Consider the following 15,460-nt stretch of genomic DNA (forward strand, 5'->3'; position numbering starts at 1 on the left):
AAAAGATATAGAAAACATAGTTCAACCCATACGGTGTTTGAAGTGTTTACCTTAAATTGGTTAATCATAGTGATGAGTTAATTGCATGTGATACACAACGTAGCGACTATCGGGTGCTAATATTCACTCGTGAAACACTCCAAACTTAGCTCGTACCCGGTTTGTTTCAGTCTTGGTTCAGTCTTGCAAACTTGGTCAACCCTTGATCTAAATCGACACGTAACATGGCGATATAGTAGTACTGAATTGCAGGGACCAATGTCAATGGTTGGCCTGTGGTGGGGGATCAATCGCATGCAAATGGAGAGTGAGATAACACCCGAGAGGATTCAGGTTATTTCAGTTTCAGATGCATTGAAAATCGAACATTATAACTTTATATCTGATAATCACATGTACGCTCGTTATATTAAAAGAAACCCTAATCTCTCTGGCTCAAAAAGGCTAAAGTTTGGTTATAATATCCTTTAGTTGAAATTGAAAATAATTAGTTTTTTGATAAGTTTTTTTTCTTAAAATAAAAAAAAATGTATTATTTTTAAAGAAATAATAAACAAACCAAGAATAAAGTAAAATGGAAAGGAAAAAGTAGTTTTAATTAAAAACTAATTGAAGTTTATAGGTTGTTAGAGGTGAAATCATTATGTAAATATGACCCACCACCAAGAGTAATTGAGTAAAGCAAGCGTAAATCTTGTTCTGTTTTCTTTGTAACTTGAAAGAGTAACAGTAGCAGCCATGGAGAAAAAAGACGGCCCCAAGAAGAACATCGCCATCATTCATCCTGATCTCGGAATCGGTATAATAATAATAATAATATTAATAATACTACTCTAAATATCAATCTTTCTTTCGATCCATTTGTTATTTGCAATTTCCATACCAATCGCTCAATTCCTTTTGCATAATAAATTTAGGTTTTTTTTGGTGATTATCAATCTATATATATGATCTATGTCATTTATCCATAATATTTTATTAATAATATTATCAGGAGGAGCTGAGAGGCTAATAGTTGATGCAGCAGTAGAACTTGCATCTCATGGTCATAATGTTCACATTTTCACATCTCACCACGACACAAACCGTTGTTTCGAGGAGACACTTGCAGGTTAATAAATTTGTTTTTATCATATTTAAAGTCCTTTAATAACTTACATTTGTGTGTTTAATTTGAATGTGCAGGTTCATTTGCAGTTACAGTATACGGATCTTTCCTTCCCAGACACGTATTTTATCGCTTTCACGCAGTATGCGCGTATATACGTTGCATATTCGTTGCTCTTTGTGTGTTGTTTAATTATCCGTCTTTTGATGTTGTACTTGCTGATCAAGTCTCGGTTGTTATTCCAATTTTAAAGCTTAAAAAATCTTCTAAGGTATTTAGAATATTAAGAAAGTGGTGTTACATTATAAGTGTTATATTTAGGGTTTATTAATTGAATTTTTGTTTTTCTAATTTAGGTTATATTCTATTGTCATTTCCCTGATTTGTTACTTGCAAAACACACAACACTTCTTAGAAGAATTTACCGGGTGCCCATAAACTATTTGGAACAAATAACAACTGGGATGGCGGATTTAATACTTGTTAACAGCAAATTTACTGCATCTACTTTTGCTGCAACGTTTAAGTGTCTTGATTCTCGAGGGATTAAACCGGCTGTGTTGTACCCTGCAGTCAATGTTGACCAGTTCAGTCAACCGAATGGTTATACGTAAGCATACACACACTCTCTTTTATTCTCTTGGTATCCTTTTAGTTTGAGGTTGACCAAAAGTTTGATTTTTGTTTTTGCAGGTTGAATTTTCTTTCAATCAACCGTTTTGAAAGGAAAAAGAATATTGACTTAGCAATATCAGCATTCGCGATGCTTGACTCTCGTGACGTGACACTGACTATTGCAGGTAAGTTTACTTGAATCTTTAAGCCAGTTAATAATTTGCAATTGTAATATCCATAAATATAATAGTTTCACCTTGCAAAATATATGCTGTAGTGTATTTGTTCCAATTTTCTTTAACATATGGGTAAAAAATTAACATCGGTGACTATATCTTTCTGCTGCTATTTATTTTAATTATAGTCTATTCTTATGTATACACTTGAGTTAAATACATAACTAGTTCCTCAAAGGGTAAAAAAAATAAAAATACCCTCATGTTCAGTGCATATGACTAGACTTAACAGTAACAGGATAAATAAACGTATGTTGGTGGAAAGGACATCAACTGTGACAAAATGTAAACATAAAGAATAATTGCTGTTATCTTCTCAGGTTAAGGACTAAAAACGTAATTTACTCGTTTTTTATTTAGGTGGATTTGATCAGCGATTGAGGGAAAATGTTGATTATTTGGAGCAATTAAAATTATTAGCAGATATTAAAGGCGTGTCTAAACAAGTTAAATTCATCACATCTTGTTTGACTGCTGAAAGAAACATGCTTTTGTCCGAGTGTCTATGTGTTATATATACACCAAAGGTACCTTACAAACATCTATATTTTCAAATATATGTATGCAACTAAGGATTGGTGTCACACATAATTATCAGGATGAACATTTTGGGATAGTTCCACTAGAGGCAATGGCGGCCCATAAGCCTGTGATAGCATGCAATAGTGGTGGCCCGGTGGAGACCGTGAAAGATGGAGAGACGGGGTTTTTGTGTGAGCCAACCCCACAAAGCTTCTCAGTGGCTATGGCCAAGTTGTTGAAGGACCCCTCGATGGCGGAAGAATTGGGCTCAAAAGCCCGAGCCCATGTTGCCACATCGTTTTCTACCAAAACTTTTGGTAACCAATTGAATCAATATGTTATGGAGGTAGCGGGACAAGATAGACGATTGAAAGCAGAATGACGAAAGATGATGCTGTTAGGTTGTGGATTGATTATACAGTTGACTGTTGAGTTTGGTTGTGACATAACATTAGTAGCGTTTTGATCCATCTAATCTGTAACTTTTTTATACATTTAAGTAATTATCAGAAACTGAATTACAGCATTTAGTTTTGCAAGTGCAATTTTTTGTTGTGTGTAACTTGCTATTTGCGATACTTTTGGTGGTTTTGTCAACTTTTTATGTGACTTTTAGCTTCTTGATACAGATTAGCGATAAACTATGTGTATATTAGAACCAAGTTGGCCTAACACCTGAACCCATGCATGCGGGAGCCTTACTCGCCAATAACTAACATCATAAAAAATACAACAGTTGCACCCATTTTGATATTTTTTGTCAAACGAATATGGCAACCCCATTATGATCACATTTGGAGGACAAGTATCACCCATTTTGTACGAACAATAAGATCCAAACACCCCTGCTCTAGAAATCCAAGAACTAGTAATCTAAACATTATTTTGAATAATGATTATCAGGATTACTTATACAACAGTGAAAACTAGTCTGATATTGTGAGATAGTTGTTTCTTTTGAACTATAGAAAAATCCAATCTAATAAATAAAATGACACTACAATACACATTCCTCTAAATATATAAATAACTTAACATCAAATACCTTGGCGACCTTCATCCTCAAGGGCCAATGTCAACATTTCTGTGCAGAACTGGTCATCCGGATTAATCCATAGCGCCTGCTCATACAAAACCAGTTAGTTACAATTGCAAACTCTAAACTAACAATATGATTACACGTGTTCTTACTAATTAAGTTGGATCAAATTACCTTGTGATAGTATGTGATCGCATCGGTATAATTATCCTGTTAAAAAATTAAAACCATATTGCATTTCAGTTATCAAAATTGATCATAACTTAGCACAGCTCAGGCTGCCTTGGGGGGACCCACACACTTTTGTGTTCTTTTTTTATAATATGGAAAACTATGTGTTGCATCACATAACAATATTCTATAATAATAATAATAATAATCTCACCTTCTTTAAATAAAGAGACTTAGAAGGTTTTATATATCACATTCATTATTCATGTTATTAAATTATATCATATTTACTCGACCGACCTTCATGATAAAATATATATACCCTTAGCATATTAATAAATATCATACATCCAAATGATCAATTTAAAAATATTTAAAGTATTATATTTTTTAAATTAAGGAAGGGTACAATGTAGAAAAGCAATGTTACCTGCAGGTGATACGTGTAAGCTAAACCAGCATATGTGCTTAAGCTTCTTGTTGAAAGTGCAAGGGCTTTTTCATAATATATAATTGCTTCACTGTACCTCCTGATACAGAGTTATACAAAATTGAAACAATAGTAAGTGTTAAAACAGTCAAAAACCATCGAATCCTGAGTTTAGAAAAGAATAAAAGAGTAGACATACTTCAACTTTCTTAACGCATGAGCAAGATTAACCACTGTTGATTCCCACATCTCACTTAATGGTGATGGTATGTGAACCAAAGTCTTTTCAAACCACCATACTGCTTTACTATACCTAAAAATATGTCACATTTATTTGATCAAAATTTCCATACCAGACTTACCAGTATTAGATATTAAGACAAGAAAATAAAAAAACAACACGCACTCTTTCATGTTATAAGCAACAACTCCAAGTTCATTGTATACAAGTGGATCCAAAGGGCATACGGCCTTCGCCTGCATGAAAAACTGTAACAGATACAACGCGAAAAATGAAATTAGGCTCAAAATATCAAGGTAAAACCGTTGAAGAGAACAAAATAGCCATTAAGCACCTGATCAGCGAGTTTGAAGCTGTGGGTCCGCATGTACTCCATCCCAATATATAGAGTAGGTAAGTGACACCTGTCTCAAAAAAACATCAAGATAAAAGCATTAGCATAAAGTACATAATATCACACAATCTAAAATTTAGGGTATCACATTAAAGCTTTCTTCAAGACGAGAAATCGTTTAAAACCTAAGAAAGTTCCCTGTGTCACATGGTTTTAAAGTTAACAAAAACACAATCAAATATATTAAAAAAGAAAGTAGCATTACCCAGGAAATAAACGAGCAGCGGTACGATAAGCTGACATAGCTTGATCACCTTCTTCTTTGGCTGCGTAAGCATTGCCGAACCCTATCCAACCCGGAGCAAATGTTCCATCTAAACTAGTTGCTTTGCTGTCAAATAAAAAGATACTGGTGTCAGTAACTCTATAACGCATAACAAATAATATGACAGTTGTATAATGTATATTACCTGAAATAACGACGTGACTCGTCGTACTTCTTGATACAATAGTAATAGCAACCAACAGCAAACCATGATATCGCCCTTAAAGAAAGCATAGAATAAATTAACAGCATTTAAGACAAAAAAGCAAAAAAATAACTTTTATATAAATATTTTCTTACTTTTGAGGATAGTCCTTGACTAAGTTGCAAGCCATAAGATAAAGCTCATTTGAGTGTCCAAGTTCCATAGCTGCTGCTATGTGAACTATGGTACTTTTAAGATGGAATGGATCCTTCTCGAGCAATCTGAATATTAAAAAACAGTTTTATTAAAATATCAAGTAAAATCAATTAGATATTTTATGTCAGATGGTGATTGACTTACAGTGAAGTCAGTTCAAAGCATTTCTGATATTCACCACATTGATGGTAGTATTCAGCTTTGCAAGCCAAAAGATCAGTGTTGTTTTTTAGCGTACAAATCATAGACTCGTTTGATGGTTTTGAGCTGATATCTTCATTCTCAAGTTTGTTAAATTTCTCTTCTACAACACTTGCTTTTTCGTACTGGGCAGAAATTAAAACAGGTGAGTGAAATCACAAAAAAAGACGTCACTAGAATATGACACAAGTGGTCTGATATATGTTTACCTTTTTTATTAAACATGAATAGAATGAAGAAAGCCAGCTATCTTCCTGTGCAAACTGCAGAGATGAAAGAAGACTTTTCTCTGAAATTGAATAACAAATCAAACAATGTGATTCTCAATATATTAATCCAACATGGTGATCTATGTGATATAAACAATATAATGAATGTACAGACACAACAATATCTTTTAAACTTTGAGTGAAGATGAGCTACCTTCTTCACATGTTAGCATGTGATTCTCAATAAGACATTCTAAGGCCTGATATAAAAGAGGGTGCACGAAAAATTAAACTATCAGTGATGATGAAGAATTATAATCATAAAACACAAAAGATGAGGAAGAACAGGTGCAAACAATTACACATGGTTGCAACTGCACATGATTGTTTGTACCTCATAGCATAAAGGGTCAGCTCTAATTGCAGCTGTATACCTAAGAAATCATAAGTAGAGTATTATATTCTAGATGAGACTGTTACAATCCAAAACAATAAAGGGCACCATAGAGACAGAAGACGTTGATACATCCTTGGTTATAAAATGCACGCAACAGGAGCGCATAATGCGCGATGCACCGATGAGATCGCATCAGATGTAGTGATGTGATTCCCTGATGTGGGGATGATGCGCTCTAAACTGCACAATGTGCAATCGCAAAATGCTAAAATGCTGTATGATGCGCGCATTTCCGAGTTAAAGTGAGTTCCTGTATGGATTACGTGTATCTTATGCATAGACTACTTGTACACATAGAGTTAAAAAAATTATTTTGGATATATATAAAACTTCTTTGGTGGTACCACAGCTTTCTTTTGAACTTACTTATTTTAATCTCTTATTTTTTATTGCTTAAAAGTTAACAAACTAACATATTATCTATAAATAAATTTTAAGTAGCACGCATCGGCTTTTTGGATCAAAATGCAACAGAGAGTAACGTGAATTTAAAAAACCAATGATACGTCAAAATTTTGACTTTCAGCATTTTGGAAGTTTATGTATGATTGTGGTGCAAAAAGTAGTTATCTCAGATATTATGTAGGGTTAGAAATATAAGAATATCTTATAATCATAAAAGACGTTAAAGTGGAACTAATAAAGAAAAGTGAGCACATGAACTTCTCTACATTTTATTCTCATGAAGTGAATTATTGAACTATAACTAAATCCATGTCAAAACAGAATTGTGATATTTAGTACTAAACATGCATCCACATTGCTTATTTTTTAAAACTAACCACTTTCGAGCCTGAGAACGATTCTCTAGAGCTTCATATGCCTTGCCTCTAAGAAAACATATCGCTGATGATATCTGTAATAAATAAAGGAAAGGCATGTATAAGATATGTAAACTTTAGAGTTGGTTTTGTTGATCAAAAGGGTATAAAAAAGATATACGACCATTTTGTGCTAAAAAGGAAATACAATTAAATAAATCAAACTATCACCATAAATATAATATTATAGCAAGAACACTCGCTAATCAATTGTGTCCCCTTCCCACTCTCCTCTCTCATACGGTCATGCCAATATGTAATATGTATGCTTCATTATCTATTAACAATAAATGGCTTCCCAAACCATTAAAAAAATACAGCAAGATATGAAACCAAAAATAGAATAAACTGCAAAAGGGTAACTCACATTAATTTCACGATCTTCCGTATCTTTATTCAAGTACATGACATCAGAAAACTTAGCATCCCTAAAATTCCCATGTTCATCCTCATTAGCTTCTCCAAGCATTTGCAAACACTGATCCCACTCCTTTAGTTCTTCCTAAACAGCCACATTGCAAATTACCATCAACACTCACTGAAACACTATCTAATCAAAAACATCTAAATAATTAAAGCATCTTCATCCAATTGCAACATGACAATATAATAACCAGAAACACACCACACCTTCACTTTTAATCTCCAAAAACAACAAATAAATCAAAACTTGTTATTATCTAAAAATGATTAAAAACTACTCCTAATAAAAAAATATTGAGAATTCTAGTGAAATAATGACAATACTGGCATCCAGTTTTACAACATAACAAAATAATAATAATAATAAAATAAATCACATCTTCTATTATGAGTTTGAAAAACAACAAATAAAGCAAAAAATCTAAGCAAAACAACTTGATAATATCCAAAAAAAATAGTTAGAAACTACTCATAATCAAAACATAGTACGGATTCTAGTGAAATAATTAAAATACCGGCCTTCAATTTTGCAACATTACAAGATAATAATAATTAATATTAAATAACACCTTCAATTTTGAGTTCAAAAAACAACAAATAAAGCAAAAATCTAACCAAAAATAAATCACACCTTCAATTTTGATAATATCTAAAAAATAGTTAGAAACTACTCCTAATCAAAAAAATATTACGAATTCTAGTGAAATAATTAAAATACTGGCATTCAATTTTGCAGCATATCAAGATAATAATAATAATAATAATAATAATAATAATAATAATAATAATAATAATAATAATAATAATAATAATAATAATAATAATAATAATTAATAATTAATAATAATAATAATAACAATAAATCACACCTTCAATTTGAGTTCCAAAAACAACAATTAAAGCAAAACAACTTGATATCACCTTAGTAATAATATTACTAACTCTACTGAAATGCACAAAACATAGCTACTAATTGATTACAAATTTCCAAATTAGGAACAAATTAGGGCACGAATACGATACTAACGAGGCATTTAGCTGCGAGATAACGAAACCGAAGGTCACGAAGAACGATCTGAGAAGCATTAAGCAGGTGGAAAGCACGGCGGTAATGGCGGCCGAGAAATAAGGCTTGTGCTTGCATGTAAATATCTGCCGGATCGGAAGTGAAGGCGGCAACCTTATCGGCGAAGAAGATAGCCGACGAGTACAAGTGCTTGCTGACGCAGTCTCTTACTACTCCTCTCAGCTTCTCGATTTCGTCTTCCATCATTTCGATTTTGAAAATTTGAATTGGAAGGTTGAGTGAGGGTTTGGGTGTGCACTGTGGAAATGAGCGGGAGGTGAAATAATTGATGGGTTTTTTTTTTTTGAGGTGGTACCTGGAGTTGGTAGGTCATTTTATGTAATTGGGCCTGTTGGGGAAAACGTAAATGTTAGCTATTGGGCTTTTGGCTCAAGCAAATACTGAGCCGTTAATAAATAACAAGTTAACAACCAATTAATCGAAAGTATTCGAATCTAGAGGTGCACAAATTGGGTTTTTCAAATACCTGGTTTCGCGTATGGAATCGGGTTCGGGTATGACAGGGTATTGGATTTGGGTATTGGCAATACCCAGGTCGGGTTCGAGTCCGGGTATTGTCTCTAAAAACCATACCCTATGCATCGGGTTCGAGTTGGGTATAGAACCGGGTATTCTAAAACCAGGTATTTGAGTACCCTATTTCCGGGTATTGAAAAAACCCTATTTCATGTTTTTTTCGGGTATAGATTGGATTTCTTAAGGGTTGCAGGGGTATTTTTCAGGCATTTTTCGGGTAATTTCGAATATAGATCGGGTATTTGAGATACCCGGTTTCGATTTTCGGGTACAAATCTGACTCGGTTCCGGGTACCGGTTTTGGTACCAAAATGCCCGAAATGCATACCATATCCGTACATGACGGGTAGGGTCGGGTATGGGTTCGGGTATTAAAAACCCGGGTATAAAAAAACCCGGTTATGGGTTTTTTTCTAGGTTCGGGTTTCTTGTTCACCTCTATTCGAAACCAGTTTTTTATGATATGTAAATAACTGTAGTGGCTTAGACAAAATATACCGGAACTAGTGAGGAAAATTTTGGTTTGTTTAATCTGAGATTGAATTAACTGATAAAAGAGTATCAAAATAATCGACCTAGACTAATAACCAGTGGTTCAGCTAGATTTAGGAATTCAAAAGTTTGAAAACCGTTTTAGCTAGGTAAGTAGGTAACATGTTACATCCAAGTTACTTATATGTATAAGTAGTCTAAGTCCTTGAGATGATCTTGGTTCGGTATATTGAAGATACCATGATTAGTTATCGTGTGTTCTTGTGATTTTGATGAATATGATAAAACGCCTTTCATTCATTGGTGTGTTGTTTTTTGAAGTTAGTTGTCGTTTTATCCCTCACGACAGAAAGTGTTATTGAGCTTTTCGGAATTGAAGTATGTTGTTCAACTTTGACGTTTGACTCAAACTAAATTCAATTAATAAATCCAATTACGTGAGGTGGAATAAAACGTTACCAACTTTGGTGTGATATTGTGATGGTAAGATGGTTAAGGTATAAAATAGGAGGTTATGGATTCAAGCGACGTGAAGTTAAAAAAAATAGTTCAAAAAAAAAAAAATGAAATCTCCTTGCAAGGAAGAAGAGACAATTTATGTGTTATTTAAATAAAATATATTAGAACAAGATTTTTTCGGATATATAGTGTTTCTTGAATTATCACATATTTGATTTCATATGACCTAAACAGATAATTAATCAATATTTTAAAAAATAGTACTAATAACAATTCAAAGAAACTATCCATGACTCAATATAGAAAATCTCCGGCATAAACTACATTGCATTTGTTTATACTTTTATTTAAATATTCGTGCAGGACTCGAGTCCTGAGGTTATCTCAAATACAAGCCGATCATTATAAATTTCTTATAACAAATTAACAAGTAACTAAACTTATTTTAATGGTTGACTAATTTAACTTCATTGCCTACTTTTGTCTAATTAGGTTGTCGTGTATCACTAAACCTCCATAACACTACAAAAAGATTATTCCTTTTGTTATTCTCCAATTCCATTAGCATTAGCCTAGGTCAACTTTTAATTTTTTCATAATAATATCCTCTATCACACTAATTACCATATTCAAAATTCAATAATGCCCTAAACCGGCTTCTGACTCAATATTTCTTTCACATTTTTAAGTGTCCGGTAAGTATATATTAGTTGACCGTACCATAGAATGCGTAAACATAAAACAATTAGGTAAGTTGTATATGCTACATATAACATATAAAAGATTTTACCCTTGTCTGGCTAGTAAATGTCTTGAAATAGATTCGAACTCAATCTTGATTATAAATGATCGAGTTTGGTAATATTCAATCTTATTAGAGAAAGAAAATAGTTCATATCACCAAGACATGACCTTTTTATGTTGTATCTCATCATAATTGGTGCCACTTAAAGAGTTCCCCACCTCAAGTAGTGATCTACATTACATAAACACTAACAATTAAGTCTACATTGTTTTTCGTATACAACAAGTCAACTACTTAAGTAACTGTAGATGATTTTCTGACCGTTATCCCGATTGATGGATTGGGCCAAGGCATGTTTGCGGGTCGAGTATAGGGTCATTCTTAAGTACCGTTTTATGGTCCCAATGTACCCAGAAGACGAAACATGTTCGATCTGCCGTAGGCTTGCCTGGATAAACTCGGAGAGCATGCGGTTCAGTGCAAGGAGATGCCTGGGTTCAAATACCGACATGATTGGGTGCGGGACGTTCTTTGGGACATCTTAATGCGTGCTGGGATATCAGCTAAAAAGGAAGCCCGTAAACTTCCTTACAGTCCCCACGGAAGGGAGATCCACTCTACGACCGACATATTTGCTCGTCTTTGGTTGGGCCGGGGGAAAACACGCTTGTGTTGACCTCACAGGGGTATCTCCTTTAGCTGGTTTGAGGGATAATGGTTTTGTAGCTGGGCAAGTAATGAAAAGGGCTGAAACTAAGAAGATGGAGAAACATGCTAAAGCCGGCGAAGAAAACCAACATGTTTTTGTCCCTCTGGCTTTTGATACCTTTGGCTCCTTGGTACCGGAAGTTATCCGTTTCCTAACCAGGGTCTAACGGGTTGTGCATAGCAAAGTGTCGACTCTAAAGGGGCAGGGGTATGTCTTTAGCAGGTTAGGGTTTGGAATTCAGAAAGGGGTGACGGCGCAGTTTGTTGCCCGCTTACCTGCTATGTTGATGTATTATCTATGTTTCTATATAATGAGAAGTATTTAATAAAGACAACATAAACGACTAATATCTTTCAACATAACGTCTAATTAGTTATAGGATTTCATGTGTATGAAAAGAAAGTTTATTATATTATTGTAACATTTATGCATGGAATCATAAGCTACCTACTACACATGCAACATCTATTACACTTTTGAAAGATGCAGAATATATTAAGTACGCATCACTTTCTTTTTATTCATAATAACTATATAGCAAGCACTTGCAATCCAAACATAACGGGTGTTTCGAGTAACCAGCGTGTGATCACACCTTTTTCGCTTCGACCCAATTTCTAGCGACCCAAAGGACGAAAGGGTGGTAATGGGTAGCGAGGCGGGAGTTCTGGGATACGTGGGAGGGGCGGGGACACGCGGTAAGGGGCTGAGGGGCGGGAGTACCGGGACACGTGGTAAGGGGCTGAGGGGCGGGACACGCGGTAAAGGGCTGAGGGGCGGGACATGTGGTAAGGGGCTGAGGGGCGGGACACGCGGTAAAGGGCTGAGGGGCGGGACACGTGGTAAAGGGCTTAGGGGCGGGACACGTGGTAAGGGGCTGAGGGGCGGGACACACGGTAAAGGGCTGAGGGGCGGGACACGCGGTAAAGGGCTGAGGGGGAGGGAGCGGGACACCTGGCAAGGGGCTGAGAGGCGGGAGCGGGACACCAGGCAAGGGGCTGAGGGGTGGGAGCGGGACACCTGGCAAGGGGCTGAGGGGAGGGAGCGGGACACCTGGCAAGGGGCTGAGAGGCGGGAGCGGGACACCAAGCAAAGGGGGCAAGGGGCTGAGGGGCGGGAGTGGGACACCAGGTAAGGGGCTGAGGGGCGGGAGCGGGACACCTGGCAAGGGGCTGAGGGGCGGGAGCGGAACAAGAGGAACTCTAATAGCCTTGATTTCTGCATGCGAATTTAATCCAAACAAATTATAAAAGTTAGATAGAATTCTTTAATAACTAATTAATAATAAACATATGATATGGGCTTATACTATTAAGTGTGATTAAGCATATGTACCTGAGATAGCAAGAACAAAAAGTAACAGGAGTGTACACAAAACAAATGTGCCTTTGGCCATTTTCAAAAGGCACTCGTTATGTGACTGGTAGTACTGGAGGTCATATAAGGAGTATTTATAGTACAAATTATAATGATACAGATTTAAAGCTTAAAGAAAATAACTCACCTAGCTTACATGAATGTCACCACGCGTGCCCTTATTTGTCACAACCCATTATTCAACTTCAACGTAGTATCTCTTTTATCATATTAGAGAGGAAAAAAAAAGATCAAACTTACGATTAAATGTTTTGAAAGAGAAAGATACGATGAAAATTGAAGGAGTACCCCTAAAGAAAAAAGGAACCCATGATTACCTATGACAAGAACCGTAACCCGGTAACAAATGCAAGACGTCTACAATGGGTATTAAACGAATATAAACCACATATGAATTTTTTAAAAAAAATTAAACATGTATGATTTTAAATGATACCTGATTTAGTTCACTAAAGCATATATGCGGGTAATAGAGTAACCTCCTAATAAACTATTTTTTAAGGTTTTGTATGTTTCCCTCTTATGTATTAATTAAAACTATATAAAAACTAAATAGTAAGCTAATGCATTTGAAAATCCTAAATGGTAAATTTTAACAAATTAACAAGCATTAGTATTCCTTATACTCAACGGCTGATTCCAGGGTCGGCTTAACGTTTTTCAAGGCTTAAAGCGAATACTGAAATTGAGGCTTTTTTTAATATCTTTAAATTTGGAAGCCTAAAGCCATGAAAATAAATAATAGCAACCCTTATTTTGGAGGCCTAAGCAGTGTTGCAAAAATCCCGACTATGCACCAATTAATCCCCGATTATTCGCTAGTCCCCACTTCACTGATTAATTTTGGGCTAGTCGGCCAATTAATCGGTTAACGGTCAAATCCGGCCAAAATCGACGATTTTCGACGAGATTCCGACCAAAATCAGTGGTTCCCAGCAAGATTCCGACCAAAATCAACTATTTTCGGCGAGATTGCAGCAAAAACTAGCGGTTTCCAGCGAGATTCCAGTCAATTTCTGGTCAAAATATGTTTGTGTATGTATAAAACTGAAAATTACATATAAAAATGTGTGTGTGTATGTATAAAACTGAAAAATATGCATTAAAGTCCGATCCGATTAATCCCGATTAATCTCGACTAATCCCGATTAATCGCTAGTCCCCACCCCACCCACCGACTAGCGATTTTTGCAACACTGGGCCTAAAGCATCTCTCTCACTTAGCTTAGGCTAGAGACATTCTTGGTTAATTATCAAATAATTACTCGACCGACATTATAATACCGGTTTCATTATCATCGCTATTCAATAGATATTACCTTGTGCTGTAAAAATAAAAAAAAATACCTTTTCTACCAAAAGAATATATATAATTACATTAAACTGTATTTAGTAGATATAAATAGATACAATTAAAGTATCTATTGCGATGAAATTGGAAAATTGACTTTTTAAGTTATTAGAGTCGAATTGTGTGTATTTGAAGTAATTAGCTTTAATGTGTATATTTATGAAGATTAAAAGGTTCAGGAGAAGTATGTCACATGACCTCAAATTAGCCTATTTTTGTGTTTTCTTTTTATACATATTTTTAAAACGATCTCTTTCTATATTGCCTTCCGTTTATGTTTTCTTTTAAAAGTGCACTTAATAAATGGTGTTGCTAAACATACCCCCTTACACCATTTTTACTAAATATACACCCCCTTATCTTATTAGATAAATTACTATTACTTCTTAAAATTATTTATATACATATTAGTCCCTACAAAATTTTTGTCACTTAATAATCTATACTACATATATCAAATTAAAAACTATCAAGTATTACTATTAATTTATTTTTTTAGTATTAATATTGTAAATATTTATAATATCTTTTTTTTTTTAATTTTAATAGTATATATATTTATAATATCCTTATTTTACCTCTTTATCTTTTACAAAATAAACCCGAAACTCGAAAACCACAAACCCAAACCCTAAACCCTAAACCCGAAACTCTAAACTCGAAATCATAAAAAAAACACAACTTGTAAAAAAAATTATGAAATCTTTATTTTATGCTAATTTGGTAATTATATGATTTCAAGAGTTAATATGAAAGTTGGTTTTTCCAAAGAGGGGGGGGGGGGGTATGACAAGCAACCAGGGGGTACATTTAGCCTAACCCTTAATAAATCACCATTTTAGTAAATGAATAAATTTGAGTGTGAATGAAAATTTATGAAATGTATAACCCTTGATTTAGTTATCTTTGAAACAGTCTTGCTTTCGAAAACATATACGAAAATTGAGACCCCAATATGAAATTGGTTAGTAACCGAAACTGATTAGCAACTGAAAATTGAGAAACGGGTTTGTAACCGCCCATGGTGTTGGTGCTTCCTTAAGTGAAGTGAACTACCCGTGATGACGATAGTACCAACAATGATGCAACCCGATTTAAAAAAAAAAATCAATTCATGTCAAACGTCAAAAGGTATTGAAAGGGCTCGATGCAAGAATTGTCATGCGGTTCTCAAAGTCACGTCCAGCTCCACATTGAGAGCCCATTCGGCAAAACAATGCAAGACAATGAA

General features: G+C 34.8%; 2 protein-coding genes across 2 annotated transcripts; one reads left to right on the forward strand and one right to left on the reverse strand.

The window, feature by feature from the left end:
* Positions 1 to 669: 669 nt before the first annotated feature.
* LOC143605150 (uncharacterized) lies at positions 670 to 3,003 on the forward strand. The gene is made up of 7 exons (XM_077081377.1): positions 670 to 799; positions 995 to 1,111; positions 1,186 to 1,379; positions 1,465 to 1,718; positions 1,802 to 1,908; positions 2,320 to 2,486; positions 2,558 to 3,003. The coding sequence occupies exons 1-7, from the start codon at positions 739 to 741 to the stop codon at positions 2,861 to 2,863; spliced, it is 1,206 nt and encodes a 401-aa protein (XP_076937492.1). The 5' UTR covers positions 670 to 738; the 3' UTR covers positions 2,864 to 3,003.
* Positions 3,004 to 3,391: 388 nt separating this feature from the next.
* LOC143605151 (anaphase-promoting complex subunit 6-like) lies at positions 3,392 to 8,852 on the reverse strand. The gene is made up of 16 exons (XM_077081378.1): positions 8,521 to 8,852; positions 7,438 to 7,572; positions 7,032 to 7,105; positions 6,187 to 6,226; positions 6,007 to 6,052; positions 5,793 to 5,872; positions 5,527 to 5,708; positions 5,322 to 5,447; positions 5,167 to 5,241; positions 4,962 to 5,087; positions 4,697 to 4,766; positions 4,528 to 4,610; positions 4,321 to 4,434; positions 4,122 to 4,221; positions 3,695 to 3,730; positions 3,392 to 3,602 (listed from the first exon to the last, which is right to left on the reverse strand). The coding sequence occupies exons 1-16, from the start codon at positions 8,764 to 8,766 to the stop codon at positions 3,519 to 3,521; spliced, it is 1,617 nt and encodes a 538-aa protein (XP_076937493.1). The 5' UTR covers positions 8,767 to 8,852; the 3' UTR covers positions 3,392 to 3,518.
* Positions 8,853 to 15,460: the final 6,608 nt, after the last annotated feature.

The sequence above is a fragment of the Bidens hawaiensis genome, unplaced genomic scaffold, assembly GCF_021521415.1.
Source record: "Bidens hawaiensis isolate Kalapana, Puna unplaced genomic scaffold, B.hawaiensis_p1.1 tig00068420_1, whole genome shotgun sequence".
Taxonomy (NCBI): Eukaryota; Viridiplantae; Streptophyta; class Magnoliopsida; order Asterales; family Asteraceae; genus Bidens; species Bidens hawaiensis.

Bases quoted from the DNA above. Each gene is read 5' to 3' on its own strand.
- LOC143605150 (XM_077081377.1), top strand. From the start codon at position 739: ATGGAGAAAAAAGACGGCCCCAAGAAGAACATCGCCATCATTCATCCT. The intron at 1,112-1,185 runs GTTAATAAATTT...TTGAATGTGCAG, and splicing joins TTTCGAGGAGACACTTGCAG to GTTCATTTGCAGTTACAGTA. The intron at 1,380-1,464 runs GTATTTAGAATA...TTTCTAATTTAG, and splicing joins AGCTTAAAAAATCTTCTAAG to GTTATATTCTATTGTCATTT.
- LOC143605151 (XM_077081378.1), bottom strand. From the start codon at position 8,766: ATGATGGAAGACGAAATCGAGAAGCTGAGAGGAGTAGTAAGAGACTGC. The intron at 5,873-6,006 runs GTAGCTCATCTT...ATTCAATTTCAG, and splicing joins CATGCTAACATGTGAAGAAG to AGAAAAGTCTTCTTTCATCT. The intron at 4,611-4,696 runs GTGCTTAATGGC...TATCTGTTACAG, and splicing joins GCTTCAAACTCGCTGATCAG to TTTTTCATGCAGGCGAAGGC.